Source organism: Podospora anserina, chromosome 5 (assembly GCF_000226545.1).
Source record: "Podospora anserina S mat+ genomic DNA chromosome 5, supercontig 9".
In the NCBI taxonomy this organism is placed as follows: domain Eukaryota; kingdom Fungi; phylum Ascomycota; class Sordariomycetes; order Sordariales; family Podosporaceae; genus Podospora; species Podospora anserina.
In genome coordinates this window covers 255,475-275,198 of record NW_001914843.1, presented here as the reverse complement: position 1 = coordinate 275,198, position 19,724 = coordinate 255,475, and the positions used below count along the sequence as shown (strand labels likewise).

The window sequence follows — 19,724 nt, the reverse complement described above, 5'->3', positions numbered from 1 at the left end:
GTGGTTTGATCACACTCTGATCACGGCTGAACAGGAGAGACCCAACAAGGCCAAGCAAACTCGGAAAACGGCCGAACAATGATTTGCGAAGGAGACCTGGCTATCCCGGACGTGCCGTGTCAGCTCTCAGGGCGCAAATAAAAAAATGACATTAAATGCAGGATAGATCGTAGATACAAGTGGAGGCGCAGCGGGTGGTTACGTACCTACGTTGAAAGGTGACACTACCTACACCGGCATCTAAACTCCAGAGGTATCCTAGGTGATTTCGGAGTGAGGTGACCGGAAGGAAGAGAGACGGACACAGGACACGGAAGGGTTGAAGAGACGGCAAAGATGGACGAAGCGGAGCGGAAGCCGGTATGGAATTTGCAAGAAAACGGGCCATCAATTGGCAGCGGGGTACGACGACATCGATATCGAGCAACGGAAACCCGGTCCTCGGGCCTCCCCTGGAAAATTGGAACTGGGCACTGCAGGAATCCCAACCAGCAGGAACAGGGCAATACTCCTGGATTCAAGAACCGGGTTTCCGGAGAGTTTTGGGTGCCCGCCGCGCCGCTTGGATCAAAGGGGAAATTCCCGTCTTCTAAAGCTCATCTCTGTCTTGCCGGTGCCTCCGAGATATCCAACCTGTCCTGCATGAACATCTCCATCTCTTGAACCCCGCCATCCCGCTGCCTCAGCCTGTTTTAGCGCTTCTAGCCGTAGGTGGCACGTGTCGCATTTTTGAGTGATGGCGGGGCACCAAATTGACAAGGCCAGCGCCAGCGCGTCATCGCGTCCCATTGCTAGCTAGCCCCGCTTGCATTCGGGCATCAAAGTCCAAATTCAAACAAAACAAAGTAAACACCACCCGTCACCATGCCGTCCGACGAGAGGGAAAGAGACAGACACGGCAACAGAGAACGGCGCCCCCGTTCAACATCACGAAGCAGACCAACAACCCCTCTCCGACCCTCCTCTCGCTCCTCGTTTCGCGAATCAGCCCGATCTAGTGTCCAGGGCGATAATGCGTCCTTCCCGCTCAACGCATTCGAGCCCGCCTTTGCGGAGCTTTCCGATGCCATGGCCGACCTCGAGGCGAACATGATGCACTTCCAGCTGATGCACGAGTCGTTGGCGCGCTTTAGCGAGAGTTTTGCCAGTTTCCTCTACGGGCTCAACATGAATGCTTTCTGCGTAGACTTTCCAGAGGGGCCAATGGCGGAGAGTTTCAGGAGGATGAGGGCGCGGGAGCAGGAACAACAGTTACAAGAGCAGCAACAGCAGCAGCAATCAAGTGATGGCTTTGATGGGGACCCTACTTTTATGTGGGTATCTAGACATCAGATGGCAGATGTCAGACAGCTAACTTGGGTCTAGGACAACCGATACATCATTCGCCGAACCAGCGAGCGTCAAGAAGCCAGCCCCGAAATACTCTGCAACAGGTCGCGCATCCCGAGTACCACCGCCCTCAGTTAGGGGGACAACATCGTCAACGAGGGGAGGAACGACAAGAGGGGGTGCGCGTGGCGCAAGTAGTAGTACTCGAGGAACAAGGGGAACAAGTAGTACTGCCCGAGGTCGGGGCCGTGGCGTAAGATGACGCTTGGCGGATCAAAAGGCCGGGAAGGGCTTATGCTTGTGTCTATGGCGTGGAAACGGTCAGACGGATGCGCCTCTGCGGTAATAGCGTGTGCCAACATTCGGGCCTTATTCGACGTCGCTGGACAAGTGTTGCGGAGCAATGCTAAATCCGGACCGTCAGGACGCTTCCACAGCCTTGTCGAGATAATCCTTGACCCGCTTGAGACACTCCTCCTCGCCAGAGTTGACCCACGGCCCAATCACGGCGACAGTCTTATTTCTCGATTTATGGCCCTGGGTAATTTCCAGGTTGGACTTGGGAAGGTCAAGAACCTGTCAAGCCAGTGTCAGAAACAATCCGAACAGATTATCTTTTCGGCGCAGAAGTACCTCGCTGAGAACCTTGATGACTGCTTTATTGGCCTCTCCCTCTCTCGCTTGTGCAGCTACACATATCTCCACTGCATCTTCGCCCACCGAAGCTACACCCTCGCGGTTCTTGCTGGCTCCTGGCTTGACATTGCAGTGCATGTAGAGGGTGCCGTGGGGTGATTTCTTGGTCCCGACGACGTACCACATGGCGCGGGAGGCCATCTTGCTTGATATTGTGTCTTTGCAGTCTTTGAGGACCCTCCGTGCAGGTGTTTGTACCTAGAAAAAGGCCAGGGTTGAAGGTGAACTGATCTGGTCGAGATGTATCCGTAACCCTGAGAACCGAAAGTGCTCCCACGGGATGGCCCAAGCTCCCTTCAACCCTTGTATTCTGACAAGGGGCTGGTGATGTCATTCGTCTAAAGCTCCCTCCCCCGCCCGCCAGTTGCTCTCGCCAATTCCAACTGACCCGACGTCTACCACTCCGCGCTCGGTTACAGCGATATTCTCCCGCCTGTTCCAATCTCCGTACATATTGCACCTTGTCTCTCCCCAAGGTCAGGTCCAGTCTTTCCCCAAACAAACCTCACCAATTCCAACTGAATATCACCACAAGGATGTCCCTCCTCCGCCCCCTCGCCCGCGCGGCCCTCCGCCCCGCTACCACCCCCCTTAGAGCTTTCTCTACCACCACGACCCGGTTCATCAAGCCGGGCCAGCCCCTCCCCGACGTCGGCGCCATCCTCCACGAGTCCTCCCCCGGCAACAAGGTCAACCTCGCCGATGAAGCCTCCAAGCTCAACAAGATGATCCTCATCGGTGTCCCCGCCGCGTTCTCGCCAGCCTGCTCGGCGACGCATGTGCCTGGGTTTCTGGCCCACCCCAAGGCGGAGGAGTATGACCAGGTGGCGGTGGTGAGCGTGAATGATGTTTTTGTGATGAAGGCTTGGGGGGATGTGTTGAATCCCGAGGGGAAGGAGAACGTACGTGATAACAGATAAATAAAAGAGACCTATAAGAGCTAACAAGAATGATAGGTGCGCTTCCTGGCTGATCCGTCTGGCGAGTTCACCAAGGCGCTTGATATGTTGTGGGATGGAAAGGCTATTTTTGGAAATGAGCGGTCGAAGAGGTTTACGATTATTGTTGAGGGCGGCAAGGTGAAGAGTGTGGCTGTTGAGCCGGATAACACGGGTACCAGTGTTAGTTTGGCGGAGAATGTGTTGGGTAAGGCTTGAGCTGTTCCCAAATGAAGTTCTCCAGGGGGGGGGGGCGGTGTCATATGATACAGATGTTGTTTGTTTGCCGCGGAATAAGAGATGAGGCGCTCAAAAGCCTTGATTTTACCACATTTTGCAAGAAAAGAAAATGATAACCAAAAGGCCTGCTATTTTTTGATCCTAAAAAAAGACAAGCCAAAACCATGCCTAATGTACACATACAGCATTATATATATACACATATTCCCATTCAATCTTTTCGGTTACCCAAGCCAACCAACCCATAACGACCACCTTCCCAAAACCTGTTAAGGAAATCTGCTCTTCTCTACTGTTCTCTCTCATCCGATCCTCAGACTTAGAGCATGGGCTTGAGGTCTTCGGCAACGTGGAAGGGTGCCTCGGTCTTGGCCTTGATCTCCTCGACGGTGACGCCGGGGGCGATCTCGATGAGGGTGAGGCCGTGGGCGAAGTCGACGTCGAAGACACCCTGTTGGACACTGTTAGGATCCAGTAAGTTAAGGGGGGGGGTGTGATGAAAAACTTACAAGCTCAGTGATGATACGGCTGACGCAAGCCTTGCCGGTCAAGGGGAAGGCGCACTGCTTGACAATCTTGGGGTTGCCCTTCTTGTCGGTGTGCTCCATGGTGACGACGACCTTGGTCTTCTCGGGGTTGGAAACCAAGTCCATGGCACCACCGAAGCCCTTGACCTTGCCGGGCAACATCCAGTTGGCGAGGTCACCGCTGGCGCTGACCTGCATAGCACCAAGAATGGTGAGGTTGATACGGCCAGCTCTGATCATACCGAAAGACTCCTCAGAGCCGAAGACAGAGGCGCCGGGGCGGAGGGTGACAGTCTCCTTGCCGGCGTTGATAAGATCGGCGTCCTCCTCGCCCTTTCGTGGGTAAGGGCCAAGACCAAGAATACCATTCTCGCTCTGGAGCATAACCTCCACATCCTCACCCACAAAACCCGGAGCAAGCATAGGCATGCCAATACCAAGGTTGGCATACATGCCATTCTTGAACTCCTTGGCAGCTCTCTTAACAATCATCTCCCTCTTCGCCCTCGTCTCACCGCTACCCAACGCAGCAGCAGCCTTGGGGTCAGCCTCCTCGTTGGGGTCCTTGGCCCACGTGTACTTCTCAATCCCCTTCTCCGCAGTAGACTGAACCACCCTCTGGACATAAATCCCAGGCAAATGCACCGCCTCAGGCGCAATCTCCCCCGGCTCAACAATATTCTCCGCCTCCACAATCGTCATCTTTGCGTTCCTCCCCATCGCCCCGTTGAAGTTGTTAGCCGCCAGCCTAAACTGGCAGTTCCCCAGCCTGTCCGCCTTGTACGCCTTGACAAAAGCAACATCACCCGCAATCGCATGCTCAAGCAAGTAGCTCTTGCCGTTAAAAACCTTCACATCCTTCGGATAAGAAAACTCATCCGGTGTACCGTCGGGTTTATTCCTCAGAGGCAACTCACCCGTCTGAACCACCGTGCCAAAAGCAGCGGGGGTGTAAAAGGCGGGGATACCCTTCCCGCCGGCGGCGCAACGCTCGGCGAGGGTGCCCTGGGGTGTGAGCTCGAGCTCGATCTCGCCGGTGAGGTACATCTTTTCAAACGTCTTGTTCTCGCCAATGTACGAGGCGATCATCTTTTTGACTTGCTTCGTCTTGAGGAGCTTGCCGAGACCCGAGGTGTCGGTGCCGGCATTGTTGGAGACGGCGGTGAGGCCGGTGAGGTCGGGGCGGTTGTGGACTTCGTTGATGAGGGTGTCGGGGACGCCGCAGAGGCCGAAGCCGCCGCAGAGGAGGGTCGAGTTGGGCTTCATGTCCTTGATTGCTTCGGCGGCTGAGGGGTAGATCTTGTTGATCTCGTAGCGGCGGGGGGTGAGGGAGAAGGCGCGGGTGAAGAGGGCGCCGTACTGGGGGGTTTTGCGTGAGTAACATGAGTGATGAGCTATTCTACTTTACTACTCACGTTCTGGCCATATTTGGCGTAGGCCCTGAGGGTCTTCATGCGCAGAGCGGTGGAAGGCATCTTGACGGCTTTCACTTTACGATGAGAGTGTGAGTTCGGAGTTAAGAGAGAGCGGGTATAATGTGGGATAAAAGCCACAAGCGGTTGAGGTACAACAGTCACAAGATGTGGGGGAGGAGTAACTGTTATAACTTTGTAACCCAAAACTCAGGATATGAAGATGGAGAGAGGAGAGAAAAAAAAAGAGAAAATGGGAAAATTAACGACTCAAAAGAAAACATAGCCTACTACAAGCGCCTACGTAAACTCAAGTCATCGGAGAGCCGCGGGCCCATTTCCTTCGTGCGCGCGAACTTCCAACGAATGGGTTCATTACCCACGAATCCCGTCAATGGCCGACGCCAGTAGCCGTGGTCCCTGCTTCCCCGGCATGTCTCCGCCCCTCGGAAAGGCTGTTCGGCAGAGGGTTGAGAATTGACCCTGACCCGGAAACCGTCGGCCAAAGTCTTTACGCGGGGGTGGTGGGTGGTTCATCAAGGTTGCATATATATGCAGCTGCGGGTAATTGTTTAAGGCCGCCTGGCTGTTTCAATCTATGCTCTCTCACGTAGCTATACTCTCGGTCTTCGGAACTCTAATCACTTTGAGCATATGCTCCCTTTTATTATCTATATGCTCTTCTAGACAAAACGAACAGTCTCACCAGCTCCCCGGCGCATCACCTAAAAAAATGGACCGAAACTCGGCGCTGTGGATCCCTTCCATCCCAAACCCCAGATGCTAAATGCCGGTTCAGCCTCCGGGGCCACTTCTACCCCACACGAACTGCCATCCACGGGAACCAAGCCAAGACAAAAAGACATCACAAGGCGGGGCACAATCACGACGACCGGCCACCACGTCCGCATGACGACTTTTAGAGAAGTGATGTGTTAAAATATACTAATCGTCTCGCTCGACCTTGAGCCTTGATTCTATGGCTATAGCTCGTCGCTTGAATTTCTTCATAAGTAAAAAGGGAGTCAACCAAATAAGAGCCGATAACTAAAAAGTCCATATAATGATTTCCCCCTCCCCCTTTCCTCCATGTTTCCCGATAATGCGCATTACCCCTTCTCTCTAATACCAAAACAGACAAGAAAGCTTGAGACCTAGCTCCCTTCCCAAAGCAATGTTAAACTCCCACCAATGTGTTCCTAACCCATGCCCGCCAAAAAGACCGTTCTCAATGACTCACGCATGGTCAAAAAGATATCGTCCGACGCTGAAGGCAAACACTAATAAACCCCGAAGCCCCGTAAAAGCCCATACCGCCCACCTAGGCTACGCCACCACGAGCCGCTGAAAGGAACAAAAAACAGAATTGCGAAGTAAAGGCAGCAAGAGTAGCGCACGGCCATACTGAATGCCGGGTCTGGTCTAGATTCTCATCCACTCAATCACAAAGTGCTGAAAAGTCGTCGTCGGATATCGCAATGAAGAAGCCCCAAAAGTCGTCGTAAAAAAGCGCCAAAAGTTGTCGGGCCTCTCTGGTGTCTCTGGTGTCTCCATGCGTGACTCTCTGGGTATCTCCACGGGTGACTCCTACTTACGGGAGCTTGGCCCGCTGATTGGCGTCGGATTGCTGAATTCCACATTGAAGATCCATTTCCCTAACACACATTGCTGTTAACTTTGACACTATGCGACGGGCATAGGTAGGTAAGTAGGGCCGAGACAAACCTTCTGACAAATTCCGGGCCGTGTCGTCAAGCAAGATGATCCGCCGCTTGTTGCAGTAGGATGTCTTGTCCATGATGTCCACCTTGAGCCTGCTATCCGCAAGCTCAGTTACGGGCTTCTCAAACATCTCGGAAAGAGACTCGACCGCCAACTCCAAGTCCTTTTGATTGTCCTCAAAAATCGTTGTCAAGTTGTTCCTGGCAAGATAAAAGGCAAAAGCGTACGTCCACATGAGCGTCTGTCGGCAGGTCTGCAGTGCCATCGAGGCTGCGCTGAGATATTGAACCTCGATCCACGACATGCCCGATTCCTTTTGCAGCTGAACCATCTTCTTCTCCGTCTTCGCAAAAAGGTCCTTGTCCAGGCGGGCAGACTGTTCGTGGTTGGCGTAGCGGTTGTAGTAATGGAGATAACGCTCCAGAGAAACCCTGGATTTGGCCTGGGCATCACGGGCATCCGTCCCGCTCTTTTCCTCAAACCTGTTGCAATTGTACCAGCTCGTCCCATGCTCCGACCACAGACCCATGCACATCCAACAAAACTCATGCTTGCACTTACGACACGTCATGTGGTTGCAACCTCCGTTTTTTTCGATGGTGCTATTGCATTTGGGACACTCCTTGGTGTTGGCCGAAATCCAATTCGCCGTCTCGCTGTCATCGGCACATTTCTTGAGCCACTTCTTTACCAACTCGCAAGGGGCAGGTTGGTGATCGTTCAGGATGCACCCAAAGCAAAACCGATGGCTGCACGAGCAAGCGACCGTGGGCACGATCCTCGTCAGGTCCTTCTTCTTGATGCCACACTCGATGGCGTTCTGGCAGTCAGGGGCGGGACACCACTTTAGCGTTTCCTTGTCTTCGACATAGGTGCGGTTGAGCAGTTTGTGGTATCGTTCCGTCAGCTCGGCGGTTACGAGCAGGTCCAATGATCTAGCATCGATGATGATGTTACAACCCTCGGCAGGACACTGGATGCGCGCAGCCTCGCCTTCCTCTCGGATCTTTTGACCCAGATAATGGCGGTAACAGTCGACGCAGAAGCGGTGGCCGCACTTCAAGGCAAACGATTGTAGGCCTTCCTCATCCTCGCAGCAGATATCGCAGCAGAACCCGGGTATCACTTCCAGCTTTGGTGGAGCCGATGTCGTTTGGGAGAGACCAGCAGCCTCAAGAGCCTTCTCCCGGTGGTCCATGTACTGCTCCAAGAGACGCTCTTTGTTCCACCTGAAGTGCCGCAATAGAATTGCTGATTCCTCTTTTGAGATGTTCAAAATCATGTTTACTTCGTCGATTAGAACGTCTTGCTGCTGTTGTATGTCCTGCGGCTCGTACACCCTGAAGCTGACATCGTAAGGCGCTCTCTTATTCTGGCCTATGTCTTGCTGGATGCCGAGATCCGGATCTGGCTCGTCGTCGAATCCGAAGTCTATGCAAGGCTGTGTGTCAGTGCTTAATCGGGAGAGTAGGCGCAAGACGGGTTACTCACCATCATCACCAGAGATGTCATTGTCGCTGTCATCCGGGAGCATATCATCCTCACTAGAGACAGTAGACATGAACTCGTCGTCAGTGTCCATGTTGGAGGAGGTGGTGACGGGAGTGGGAGGAGCGGTATCTGGGCCAGCTGAAGCGAGAACCCTCTTGTTAGGAGCCGTGATATTTCCAGAGGAGATCGTCGCCTCAGCGGCTTTCCGCTTTCTTGTGGCGGGAATGGTGCCGGCTTATATAAGAGGATGGGGCAGTGTCGGTAACGCCACCCGAGGCGAAGAAGGTCGATGGGAGAGCGGGAGGATGACGGGAAACGATGGCTTATAAGAGCGGTGGGTAATCAGACGAGAGAAATGTCTCCCGTTGTTCTTGATTTGATAACAATAGCACCGTATGTAGAACGGATCGAAGACACGGCGGCCGGTGGGTGACTGGCTGGCTGCTGGGCTTGTTACTCGTCACTAGCGACCGAGAGTATGCGCGGGTTCCTTGGTTCGGAGGGTGCTGGGCAACCGGGAGCTAAAATGACAGGTGCAGGGCACTGAGAATGTGGTTTATGGTTGAAGAGGACAGAAAGAGCAAGAGGATGTGATGCTATGAGGCATCCGAGGGTCGGGCTGATGACAGAGGGTGGAGTTGGCAGTGGTCAGGCGAACAACAGCCAGCAGTGAGCAGTGAACAGTGAGCAGTCGGAAGGTGGGAGAGACCAAGAGCAGCTAGGCTCCAGCCAGGTGGGCCAGAGACGGATTATGTAAGGCTGGAGTCATTCGGTGATCCCTCTGTGAGCGTGGGCTGCCTTTTGGAAGGCCCCTGCACAGGCTGCCCCCACAACGCCCAGGCTGCGGGCCCCCTGCGAGCTGGCTGCTGGAAGCCCCACTGAATGAAAGGCGTCTCGCATTCACCTCCAGCAATTGCTGTTATCGACCCTTTGAACCTGTCCTTTGAGTCAACACACAGAAAAACCATTCATTTCGACTTTTCCGGGTTAGGGTTCAAAATCAGTAACAATGGGCGATCGCTCTCCAAGACAAGACAGCCACAGGTCGCGTTCGACAAAGCACGACAGGAACAGGGAGCCAAGAGACGGCGCCGAAGACCGCAAAAGAAAGCATCGGGAAGAAGACACAGAGAGAGGCAGCAGCTACCGAACACGATCTCGCGAGCGCGGACATAGACAGCGCTCAAGGTCGCCAACAGGTCGGGATCGCTCAAGAGACAGAGATAGAGACAGGGAAAGGAGAAGGGAAAGGGACGGCCACAGAGATCGGGACCGAGATCACCGCAGCCACAGGGACAGGAGTGCGGAACGAGACAGCAGGAAGCGACGCGACGATGGCGACTCGGATAATGGCGGCAGAGACCGTCGGAGGCGCCATCGTAGTTCAGAGGGTCGACATTCACCCTCACGGCCGAGCCCACCGCGCGAGGCAAGGTCGGATAGCCAGCGAAATCTTGTCAAACATCGTGGCCCCTTGCCCTCCCAGGATGACTCTTTTGCAGTCAGTAACGGCGGCGAGCCTGAGAAGCCCAAGGAAAAGCCCAACTTTGGCAACTCGGGCGCCCTGGCTGCTGCTTCCAACTCGGTGACCCAAGCGGACGGAACGACAATCACCCTAAAATACCATGAACCAGCAGAGGCACGGAAACCTTCACCACGCGACGAGTGGAAGCTGTTTGTTTTCAAGGGCGAAGACATTGTTGATACTATCGATCTTGGCAGTCGCAGCTGCTGGCTAGTTGGGAGGGAGCAAGCCGTCGTCGATCTTCTTGCCGAACATCCAAGCATCAGCAAGCAGCATGCCGTTATTCAGTTCCGATACGCCGAGAAGCGGAACGAGTTTGGCGACAAGATTGGCCGGGTGAAACCATACCTGATAGACCTCGAGAGCGCCAATGGTACCATGCTCAACGGCGACAAGGTCCCAGAGAGTCGCTATTTGGAGCTACGGAATAAGGACATGGTTCAGTTCGGCTCCAGCACCAGGGAATACGTCCTCATGCTTGCGCCAAGGGCATAACGACCATCGATTGCACCACCCAGACAGTTTGACACCCAAGATCGTGGGGGTCATCTCGAGCCGAAGAAGCCCGTGGTAACCTCACCACGTCCAGTTGTCTTACAATTACTCGTATCGTGGTTTGCGCCACAAGCGCGGTCTCTGTTCACACCCCACCTGTTGATCTGACAAGCTCACTGTTCTCGAATTAGAGTTTAGCGCAGCTGGCGTTGTCCCACATGAACATTCTAGAGGTTGTACCGAACGTTGCTTGTCAACTATTGTCCGACTGCATGGCACCTTTGAGCATTCCCTGCTCGTAGTTGTATCCTCTCATCAATACGGCCGGTTTTCTCCAGGGTCAGCTGGAGCGCCCATATGTGATAGTCATCACCAGGAACGGCCGAACATGCAGTTCTCCATGGGACGCTGGTAGAGCAGAACAGCACCCTCAAGCCCTTGGTGTCACCCTGCCTCGTCCCAGCTAGACAAGGGCTACCGTTCAGAGTCTATCCTTCTCCAATTTAACGGCCATTAGTTCTCCCATCAGGGTCACTCTCGCCAGCTAGCAAGAAGTCTATCTTTTGTTTAAAAACGACCAGACCTGGCGAATTCGATGTCCCTAACGGAACTCGATTCGCGGACAGACTTCCCGAGACAGTATTCCATGCTTTTTACGTGCGTTTTCTTGCTCGCACTATTAGCTTTCTCAATGTCAGGTTTTTGAAGTATTGTCGTTTATACAAACCGTCATGTTCCACAAGTCTGACGTTAGCCTTTGCCCGCCACGCGCAACACTCGCATCTGAACAAGTCATCTTTGATAGGCAGCCCAGCCCCAGATGCAACCCACCCCCATGCGCTCAACTGCCGGTCACTCAAAAGTCACAGAAAGCCAAGGCGGGGACCGGTCCCGAATGTGGCACACAGCCTTGAGCCTGACAGCCTTGGGATGTGTGCTTGTGCGCAGTACCTCGCAAACTTCTGAGAAGGCTTCAGGTCACAGATACATCACGGACTCGAGCAAGACAAAGCCAATGGCATACACTCAAACTGCAACAATCTTGAACCAACAGCCGACGGACCGTTCCTTCAAGGTCCCTTTGGTCGAGTTGTTTCTGTGCCGGTCAAATGAAACAGGTTGAACGCTACCCCAACTACTTACTCCAACCAACCACTGCACATGCTCAGGTGGTCACTGCCAGATGGTCACTCAAACCACCTGGGCTCGTGACAGTTGCACTCTTTTTCCAACCTTGCTCCGTCGCATTTTGTCTTGCCCAGCTGCCTCAATGGGGCAAAACAATGGGCACTGTAGGCGCTCGTGTGTTGAGGTCCGCTGATGACTGTGATGGGTGATGTGCTGCTTTTCCATCCTACTTCTCGCCCGAAGATGAGCGGGCGTGTAAGTAAAGACTGAATCATGTCGCACACGACCGACTATTGTGTCTATGTTTCTGATGATCTGGAAAACCGGATTGGTAGTGGTTTCTATACAAGACTGAGCCTTGGTCGCCTTTTTTTGCTGGTGGCTTGTTGCATAGTAACTAGGCAAACTCGTGGTATAAGACTTTCTTTCACTCATTCGCTTTGATCACGGCTTTCACACCCAGTAGTTTTCTCCTTGTCGTCGTGGATGCCAAGGAGGAACTAATGGTCAACTCTCACTTTTTTTTCATCTCATTCCTGTCCGTTGAACGGCTCTCCACAAAAAGCAAGAAAGAATGGTGAGTGCTTACATATATCATCATGTTCTATCCCGTCTTCAGTGTTGTCGACAAGCGGCGCGGACGGGTAGACCACACCAGTCTCACGCACCGGGGCCGTTCTCAACAAAGACCCCTTTCAACCCGTCACTAACCACCATTTAGGACCAACTCGAAGGCAAAATCACCCTGCCCCCCTCCCGCTACGAGTTCACAACTGTCTACGCCCACCCCCTCGCAAAAGCAGACATCGTCCTCGTCCACGGCCTCAACGGCGACCCCCTCAAGACTTGGACCTCGCGCGAAAACGGCGTCTACTGGCCCGTCGACCTCTTGCCTGCCGCACTCAAAGACCAACATGCGAATATCCTCGTCTATGGGTACAACGCCGATGTGTACTCCTCCCGCAAAACGCCTAACCGATCCCCGTCAGATAACTTCATCCACCAGCACGCTCAGTCACTCATCACCTCTTTGACTCACCACCGCAAGGCCGACGGGACGGAACGTAACCCCATCATCTGGGTTGCCCATAGTCTAGGGGGCATACTGGTCAAGAGGGCGTTGCTCTACTCCAATGATGTGAGAGCCCATCACCAGGAGGATTTCAGATCCGTTTTTGTCAGCACATACGGTATCATCTTCCTGGGGACACCACATAACGGCTCCGACATCGCAATATGGGGACGGGTTCTCCAGGCGATGAGCGAGGTGGCGATCCCGAGAAAGTTGTTTGAAACGCAGAGTGTGCTGCTCAAGGCGCTGAAGAAGGATAACGAGGGGTTGCAGGAGATTAATTCCCATTTTTTGGATGTGTATCAACGGTTTAGGATCCAGATGGTGCATGAGGGGCATACTAGTGATGTCAAGGGGAGCAAGATCTTGGTTGTTGATGCTGCGAGCGCGGGGCCTCAGCTGCCGGGGGTGACGTATTATGGGATTGAGAAGGACCATTCGGGGATGTGCAAGTTTGAGGGGGAGAATGCGCCGGGGTGGAGGAATGTGAGCACGACTTTAAGGCAGTGGGTGGCGGATGGGGTGAATTTGATTCCGCCGAGGTGGTTGTTGGAGGAGAAGGATAGGCAGTTGAGGGCGAGCTTGGAGAATTTTGAGAGGGCGAGGACTTATGTGAGTTTTCTGCTGTGCCCTTGTGTCCATCAGATGTACTGACGGTTTCGACAGGAAAGTATGCTGGCTTCGGGTGCGCATCAGCAGGGAATTAGTAGGTCATCGCCTGGTCCGTCCGAGTGTGGTTGTGTTTGTGGACGGCAGTTGCTTATCCATATGACCCCTGAACGTTGCTAGGGTCCGAACAAAAGGGGACAGGAGAAGTGTCTTTTGGTTTCATCATCAAGTGTTGAGTAACGGCTGATAGTTTTCTGCCTCTAAAGCAGGCAACAATAATGAACTAGTCTCCCTCCGTCACCGCCCCCGACCCTCCCTCGTCGAGTCGATAACCTCCTTGTCTTCCTCCCCAGCCGTGATGATCGAGTCCATCCACTCCGACCACGACCACGAACCCGAACCGTCATCACCAACATCAGCTATTACACCAACCCAACCCTTACCTCCTCAGCAACTACCACCCTCGGAGGAACCCCTCTTCATTCACCCCGACCCCTTCCGCCCCAACAGCTTCTTCCTCGGCCGCACCGATGAGCTCCGCGGCCTCCACGAGATGCTCCAAGACCGGAAACGCCGCTCAGAGGGAACCTCCGCTGTCCTCATCTCGTGCCTCCCCGGCGGAGGCAAAACCCACCTCGCCCGCCAATATGTCTTTACCCACCTCCTCGACTACCCCGGTGGCATCTTCTGGATACGCGCCAAATCAAAGCAAGAGATTGAACAGATGTTTTGGCGGATAGCCAAGACTAACTCCCTTGTCTCCCTGAATACAACTACAAGGGAGGTTGTCTCGGCAGTCAAGGCCTGGCTGTCAAACAGACGTGACTGGCTGATGGTCTTTGACGGTGTCCAGTTCGATATGGACGGGCTGGGGGATTTCATACCTGACGGGAGGAACACCTCGTTGATTTATACTAGCACTGAAAGAGCGGTGGCGTCAGAGCCGAGGTGGGATAATCCGCAGGTTATTCACCTGGGGTTGTTGACGCCTAATCAGGCGAGGGAGCTGCTGCTTTTGGAAATGGAACGCAAACCGCCTTTTAGCCAGGAGGAGTTGGCTTTGGGGTTGGAGTTGGTGAATGCCATGGGAAGGCTGCCGCTGATGATTCACGTAGCGGCGCAGCATATCAAGGCTACGAGAGAGCCGTTGGGGCGGTACCTGGCTAGTTTCAAGAGCGGGAGGAATGGGCTGGGGGGGTTGCAGGCTTACCAGGCGGTGGTGAGGCAGTTGGAGACGAGAGGGGAGAACGCGAGCTTGAATTTGATTAGTTTGTTGTGTTTTTGGGATCAGCATGTTCCGGTGGAGATGGTGGGGTTGGGGATTGGGATGGGGGCGTTGGGGGATAAGGTTACGCCGGTGAAGACGAGGGATAGGGTGAGGGGGGGTGCGCCGAGTTTGGGGAATACGATGAGGGTGCTGATTGCGTTTGGGTTGGTGGAGAGGAATGAGGTTGCGGGGGAGTTCTATGTGGAGAGTTCGGGGGGAAGTACGGGGGGAAGAAGCTCCTCGCGGCAGAGTGGTAGTGGTGAGCCAAGTTTGGACATTCTCAGGATTCACAGCGTGGTTCAGGCTTTCTTTATGGAGAGCTTGCATCAGAGGAGGGAGGCGCATTTTTGGCTGGAGAGGTCTACAGCGATCTGGTGTAAGAGTTATGATGAGGCTGACTGGAGGATTAACTGCGGGTACGAGGGGCACGGTGGGTTTGATGGGGGAAGGAGGAGAAAGATTGGGAGGCTGCCGGATGACTATCGGAGGTATTGCGTCCATGGCGAGAAGCTGTTGAAGAATGTCAAGAGGTTTGAGAAGAGCCGGAGATATCCAAAACCGAATGGGATGGACAAGGCAAGGGGACAGTTGGAAGAGAGGCTGGCAAGGATTCGTTGGCAGATTGAGCAGGTGAATGTTCGGAGTGGTGAGCATGCCTCGGAGGACGACGATGACGAGGAGCCTGTCAGCGTCTTCGACCGCGTCCGGTATGGCAGTGGGACAGAGTCGCAGAGCGACGGGACTATCCAGAGTGGTGAGAGCCAGAACAGCTGGGAAGCTGAGTTGCGAAGCCCTGGATTCGAGGAGATGAACCCCATGGAATTTCCCGTTACCCAACTGCTGGAGGAAGACGACGAAGATCAAGGGGCGCCATACCCCAGCATGGCTTCCATGCCCGACATGCCAGAAATAAACCTTCCGGACCCAACGAGCAGCGACGAAGAGGACAGAGCAACAGTGGTCCCGCCGTTTCCCACCATCATGCCTTCAACCACAACAACCGTCGATGCCGCCGGCTTCTTTGCGAAAACCAAGAATCCCTCTTTTGAGGACCATGCTAGGCCAAGTTCCTGGCGCGACAAAACCGTCCTCGCCAATGCACGCGTAGCGCTCACCAACGAAGTCGCCCGGGCTTCCCTCCTAACCAGACGTGGTCCATCCCAGTCACGATGTCCCATCCCCAGAAGCGACTATCTCACAGCCAGAAGCGACGCTGAGCAGTCCCTCAACAAGATCAAGCTCTCCACACCACCTCCACCGTCTGTCGTCCCGCCTCCTGACCCAGCCCCATCTCGACCCAAAACATTAACTCTCCTGGGCCGCAACAGTTATTCCCTCCCACAAGCCCAAAAGACACCAGCCCCCGACTCCGAGGCCTTAGGGTCGGATTTCTCCACAGGTCTCAGCAAAATGCTGTCCGACTCCAAGACCTGGACAGCGGCAACGGTGAAGAAACTGCTTTCGCCGTCAAGTTCACCACGCTCCTCCCTATCAAAGTCAGCCCCCGCTCAAGAACGAGCAATTGCCCGACCGCCAGCACCCATATTCAGGGGAAGTGGAGACAGGGGTACCCGATCAGCAAACTCAAGCCCGGCGCACACCACCTCGCCTTTTCGACCACCGCCACCAATCAATGTGAGAAGGTGGGAGACTGAGGTGGACCACGTTAATGACAGGATGTCACTCTCCTATCCCTCCATCAACCTCCCTTCTCGACCACAAGGCTCGCCTCGGCGGTCAAATTTGAGTGTTGCCTCTTCGCCCACTCCTTCTACGTCGCCAAAGTTGACGACAGCTACGCCTACCATCCCAAGGAATTCCCCTGCTCTGGTCATGCCAGTGCCTAACTCATCTTTCCCCCCGCCGCCTACACTTCCAAGCAGCTCACGAGGAAGTGTTTCACGATATCGGGCTGTGAGTGGGACAGGCAGGGGAACGCCGTCACCACTGTCGACTTCGCCACCAAGAGCAGCAGCAGGAATTAGGGTTGGCAACGGGCAAATCGTTTCTTTTGGGAATACTAACAGGAGCCGGTCTTCAAGCCCTGCTACGACAGTGAGAGGTGAGAGGGGTAGGAGGAGCTGGGACTCGAGGATGAGTTTGGAGAGTGTGGATGATGTCGAGGGGGGTGGGGAGTCAGGGTTGGGGGATAGTGAATAACTGATCAGATTTTTCATTTTGAAGTTTCTTCTTTGTTTTGGGTATTGCTGGTTGTTTCCTGAAGTTTGGGTGGATTTCTTATTGTGTACCTCCATAGAAGTATTTGCATTAGGGGGCATATGTATCTTTGTATATTTTAGCAGCATTGATTAAGAGTGTAAGCATTAATCCAGGTATTTTTGTGCTTTGTTCTTGCGCTCAAGGTGAATGTGTAAGATACCGAAGAAGGCAGCTACATACCTAATTATTCTGCATTGGAGCTGAGCTCGGTTTAACAGAGGAGGGGTTCGTAGGTTCTACTGAAGGAAATTTAAGATAGTGGGTGCATAGTATGATGCCAGACAACCATCAAAAGCAAATAAGGGTTCTGTTACCTACTCTCTCAGCCGAGTTTTCCCTTGTTCTGCAATATCTTCTGTACCATCCACACCGTATCACCAAAGACATCATGTTGTCTGTGAAGAAACTAAGATCAGGCTCGGGCATACCTGTTGTACCACCTTACCACCTCCGGTAAGCGGGGAAGATGACAGGTACCTAAGGTAGCTTTCGGGAGAAAGCGTGGTGCTTAGAGTTCAAATAGCATTCCCCGCAGACCACAACCTCGTCGAGCACTTTTCCCTTTCTTCTCTGCAACAATAATCTCGGCTCCACTGAAAGAGAAAGACAACGACTTCCAAATTCACCACGAGCCAGCCTCAGTTGGCCTTTCTCAGCCAGAAAGCTGCATTCCTACACTCCGCTGTTAGCATTTCAATCTAAGCGATCCTGACCGCATCACGAAGTGCGGCTGCGAGGCTTTATCCTTCAGCACAAGAATCAGAATGGCATACCACATGGGTCCCATTATCACCTTCAAAAACATCATACCCTCGATTCTAACACATGGCATCGATGATTTTAGCACTGCGGAATATGTCCCCTTCCCTAAACTCCAAGGCTATTGGAATATCAAGCGAGTTGGCAACGTTCTCGATTCATGCAATGTGCAACGATACAACCTCGATGCGATTCAAAAACGCATCCTCCGTATCTTTTCCATTCTGGTGTATTCTACCACGCTAGAAGTCTGTATGGTCAACTGTATTTCTGGGTTCATGAACCTGAATATCGATGATCGTATCAACCCACTTGATGTCAACTGCTCGAAATACGAGGAAAGTGAGAGCATCTTCATTCTGGAGACAGCTGGAATCAACACTCGGGATATCTTCTATAAGTATCAGTACATGTTCAAGCCTGCAAGGCTGGGAATAATACACAACCTCAGTCTGATACCAAGATGTGTAGTTCCATGGCAACCTGGACCGGTCTTCGCGGAGAACAAACAGCGCCATCTATCAGAAATACTTTGTGAACGAAGATTGCGAATTCTATCACGAGGCTGTAGGTGAAACACTGCCCAGTAAACTACCTAATATATTCTGATCTTCAATGCTGACATTCTTTGCTCTTCACAGACTACGGTCTTGGTCAAAAGGACCCGAGCAGGAGAATGCCAGGATGTTACCTCATACCTAAGCAATGTATCGATGTTAAAATTCGTCACAAGCACACTGTAAGAATTCCCCAAATACTTCCTTCGGTACTATGGCTCCTTTGAATAAAATCATTGGGGCTACGTGCTACTTGGGCATCCCGATGAAGGCCACTAGGAAGGTTTCTTCTCCGAATACATAAACAAACCACCCTTCAGCCCCTCTGAAATACATGGTCTATGGCAAGCTATGTCAACCCTTGTGGACGCACTGTACCTTTTTCTGATTCTCGACCAAACTACCACTTATACTTCGCTTGGAATTCACGGAAATCTGACCCCGTTGAACATAGTAGTATCTCAAGCCAAATACTACAGCAACAAGGCTGAAAATGGCTACAAGTCTTCCTGGAAGTATAGCTTCAAATTTCGCGACCTCGGTATGATTGGCTTCGGTCGCAAACAGATGATTCAGGCCAAGAAGAAGGATAGATCGAACTTCGACGCACCGGAACTAGCGGAGCCTGATATGTACGGTCCCAATCTCACTACAAAAGCTGATGTTTGGTCCCTGGGACGCATCTTTTCAGAAATCTTGGTCTGGAGTCATTTTGGTGACTCTGGTCGGCTCCTATTCACGACATTATGCATGGGGGTAGGCGGGTACCGGCATATCGTGACACCAAAACCATCCCTGTCTTGATTGGCAACCTGTAACGGCCCTTCACACGCCGACTCGATAGCCTATCAACGCAAGTTCTTGGAGTAATTTTAGGATCAATGTTATGCCTTGATGGAAGGGAAAGAGGATGTGGTTTCGAACTTTCAGTAAAATTTCGCTCAATTTTAGACATGTCTAATGGAGAGGCGCTGGGAAGCCGCAATACCTGCATAACGGCAAGTCTGGGGAGTGAGTTGCATGACACCTCTCGCCGGAGGTTGCTTTGTCAGGTTCAGACGGTGTCTCGTGCCTCTGAACCGGCCCAGGCCATTGGTGATAGCTGGGTTTCGGATTGGCACAACAAATCCTCTCAAAACATCACCTCACAAGCCGCCAGCCTACCCCATAGCGAATCTCAGCACCATTCACTAACACCATCACCGGGCATCGAAATCACCAGTAAGAACCTCGGTGAAGATCGGGATGATGCCCAAGAACGCAAATCGGCATTGCTGGAACCCTCAGGGGTTGGTCAGACGGCCAGCACAGCAACCAGAACATCACCGCACCAGCACAACACATACACTCTCCACCAACATCTACAAGCTGCTCAAAACAAGTTTCCACCCGTTGATAGACAACAAGTTCCCGGCTGCGGTGCCCCCAGTCACATTGCCCATCACACTGCCAACAACCAACAGCGACCAAACGACTTCCAACGAAGATCCTACCCCGACAACAGCGTTGTTGACAGACCTCTACCAGCACACCTGCCCAGATTCCCTCTCCACCCCAAGTTACGATGAACCGGCACCCCCAACAGCCAGCACACCCGGCACAGCATCAATTCCAATACAACGCTGGCCCAAGCCACTCAACTTTCACAGAGCCCAGCACGAGTTACCCGGTCTACCAGGAGCAAACCTCGCCCCGCTGCTGCACAGCAACCTACACCTGTCATTTGGACTGTTTTTG

At 53.2% G+C, this 19,724-nt stretch overlaps 8 protein-coding genes across 8 annotated transcripts; 5 read left to right on the top strand and 3 right to left on the bottom strand.

Moving 5' to 3' along the window:
- Nucleotides 1-849: 849 nt before the first annotated feature.
- Nucleotides 850-1,591, top strand: PODANS_5_8260 (uncharacterized protein; the record flags this gene model as incomplete). Its single annotated transcript, XM_001904609.1, has 2 exons — nucleotides 850-1,313; nucleotides 1,366-1,591. Coding segments are annotated over 2 exons (690 nt in total), but the record flags the coding sequence as incomplete, so codon positions are not given.
- A 158-nt stretch (nucleotides 1,592-1,749) lies between these two features.
- Nucleotides 1,750-2,166, bottom strand: PODANS_5_8250 (uncharacterized protein; the record flags this gene model as incomplete). The annotated part of the gene is made up of 2 exons (XM_001904608.1): nucleotides 1,750-1,905; nucleotides 1,963-2,166. 2 exons carry the CDS (start codon nucleotides 2,164-2,166, stop codon nucleotides 1,750-1,752), a joined length of 360 nt encoding a protein of 119 aa, XP_001904643.1.
- A 395-nt stretch (nucleotides 2,167-2,561) lies between these two features.
- Nucleotides 2,562-3,182, top strand: PODANS_5_8240 (uncharacterized protein; the record flags this gene model as incomplete). Its single annotated transcript, XM_001904607.1, has 2 exons — nucleotides 2,562-2,927; nucleotides 2,982-3,182. 2 exons carry the CDS (start codon nucleotides 2,562-2,564, stop codon nucleotides 3,180-3,182), a joined length of 567 nt encoding a protein of 188 aa, XP_001904642.1.
- A 340-nt stretch (nucleotides 3,183-3,522) lies between these two features.
- Nucleotides 3,523-5,205, bottom strand: PODANS_5_8230 (uncharacterized protein; the record flags this gene model as incomplete). The annotated part of the gene is made up of 3 exons (XM_001904606.1): nucleotides 3,523-3,654; nucleotides 3,713-5,089; nucleotides 5,146-5,205. The coding sequence occupies 3 exons, from the start codon at nucleotides 5,203-5,205 to the stop codon at nucleotides 3,523-3,525; spliced, it is 1,569 nt and encodes a 522-aa protein (XP_001904641.1).
- A 1,524-nt stretch (nucleotides 5,206-6,729) lies between these two features.
- PODANS_5_8220 (uncharacterized protein) lies at nucleotides 6,730-8,446 on the bottom strand (the record flags this gene model as incomplete). The annotated part of the gene is made up of 3 exons (XM_001904605.1): nucleotides 6,730-6,797; nucleotides 6,868-8,295; nucleotides 8,356-8,446. 3 exons carry the CDS (start codon nucleotides 8,444-8,446, stop codon nucleotides 6,730-6,732), a joined length of 1,587 nt encoding a protein of 528 aa, XP_001904640.1.
- A 918-nt stretch (nucleotides 8,447-9,364) lies between these two features.
- Nucleotides 9,365-10,375, top strand: PODANS_5_8210 (uncharacterized protein; the record flags this gene model as incomplete). Its single annotated transcript, XM_001904604.1, has 1 exon — nucleotides 9,365-10,375. One exon carries the CDS (start codon nucleotides 9,365-9,367, stop codon nucleotides 10,373-10,375), a length of 1,011 nt encoding a protein of 336 aa, XP_001904639.1.
- A 1,849-nt stretch (nucleotides 10,376-12,224) lies between these two features.
- PODANS_5_8200 (uncharacterized protein) lies at nucleotides 12,225-13,229 on the top strand (the record flags this gene model as incomplete). The annotated part of the gene is made up of 1 exon (XM_001904603.1): nucleotides 12,225-13,229. A coding segment is annotated over one exon (1,005 nt), but the record flags the coding sequence as incomplete, so codon positions are not given.
- A 313-nt stretch (nucleotides 13,230-13,542) lies between these two features.
- On the top strand, nucleotides 13,543-16,611 carry PODANS_5_8190 (uncharacterized protein; the record flags this gene model as incomplete). The annotated part of the gene is made up of 1 exon (XM_001904602.1): nucleotides 13,543-16,611. One exon carries the CDS (start codon nucleotides 13,543-13,545, stop codon nucleotides 16,609-16,611), a length of 3,069 nt encoding a protein of 1,022 aa, XP_001904637.1.
- Nucleotides 16,612-19,724: the final 3,113 nt, after the last annotated feature.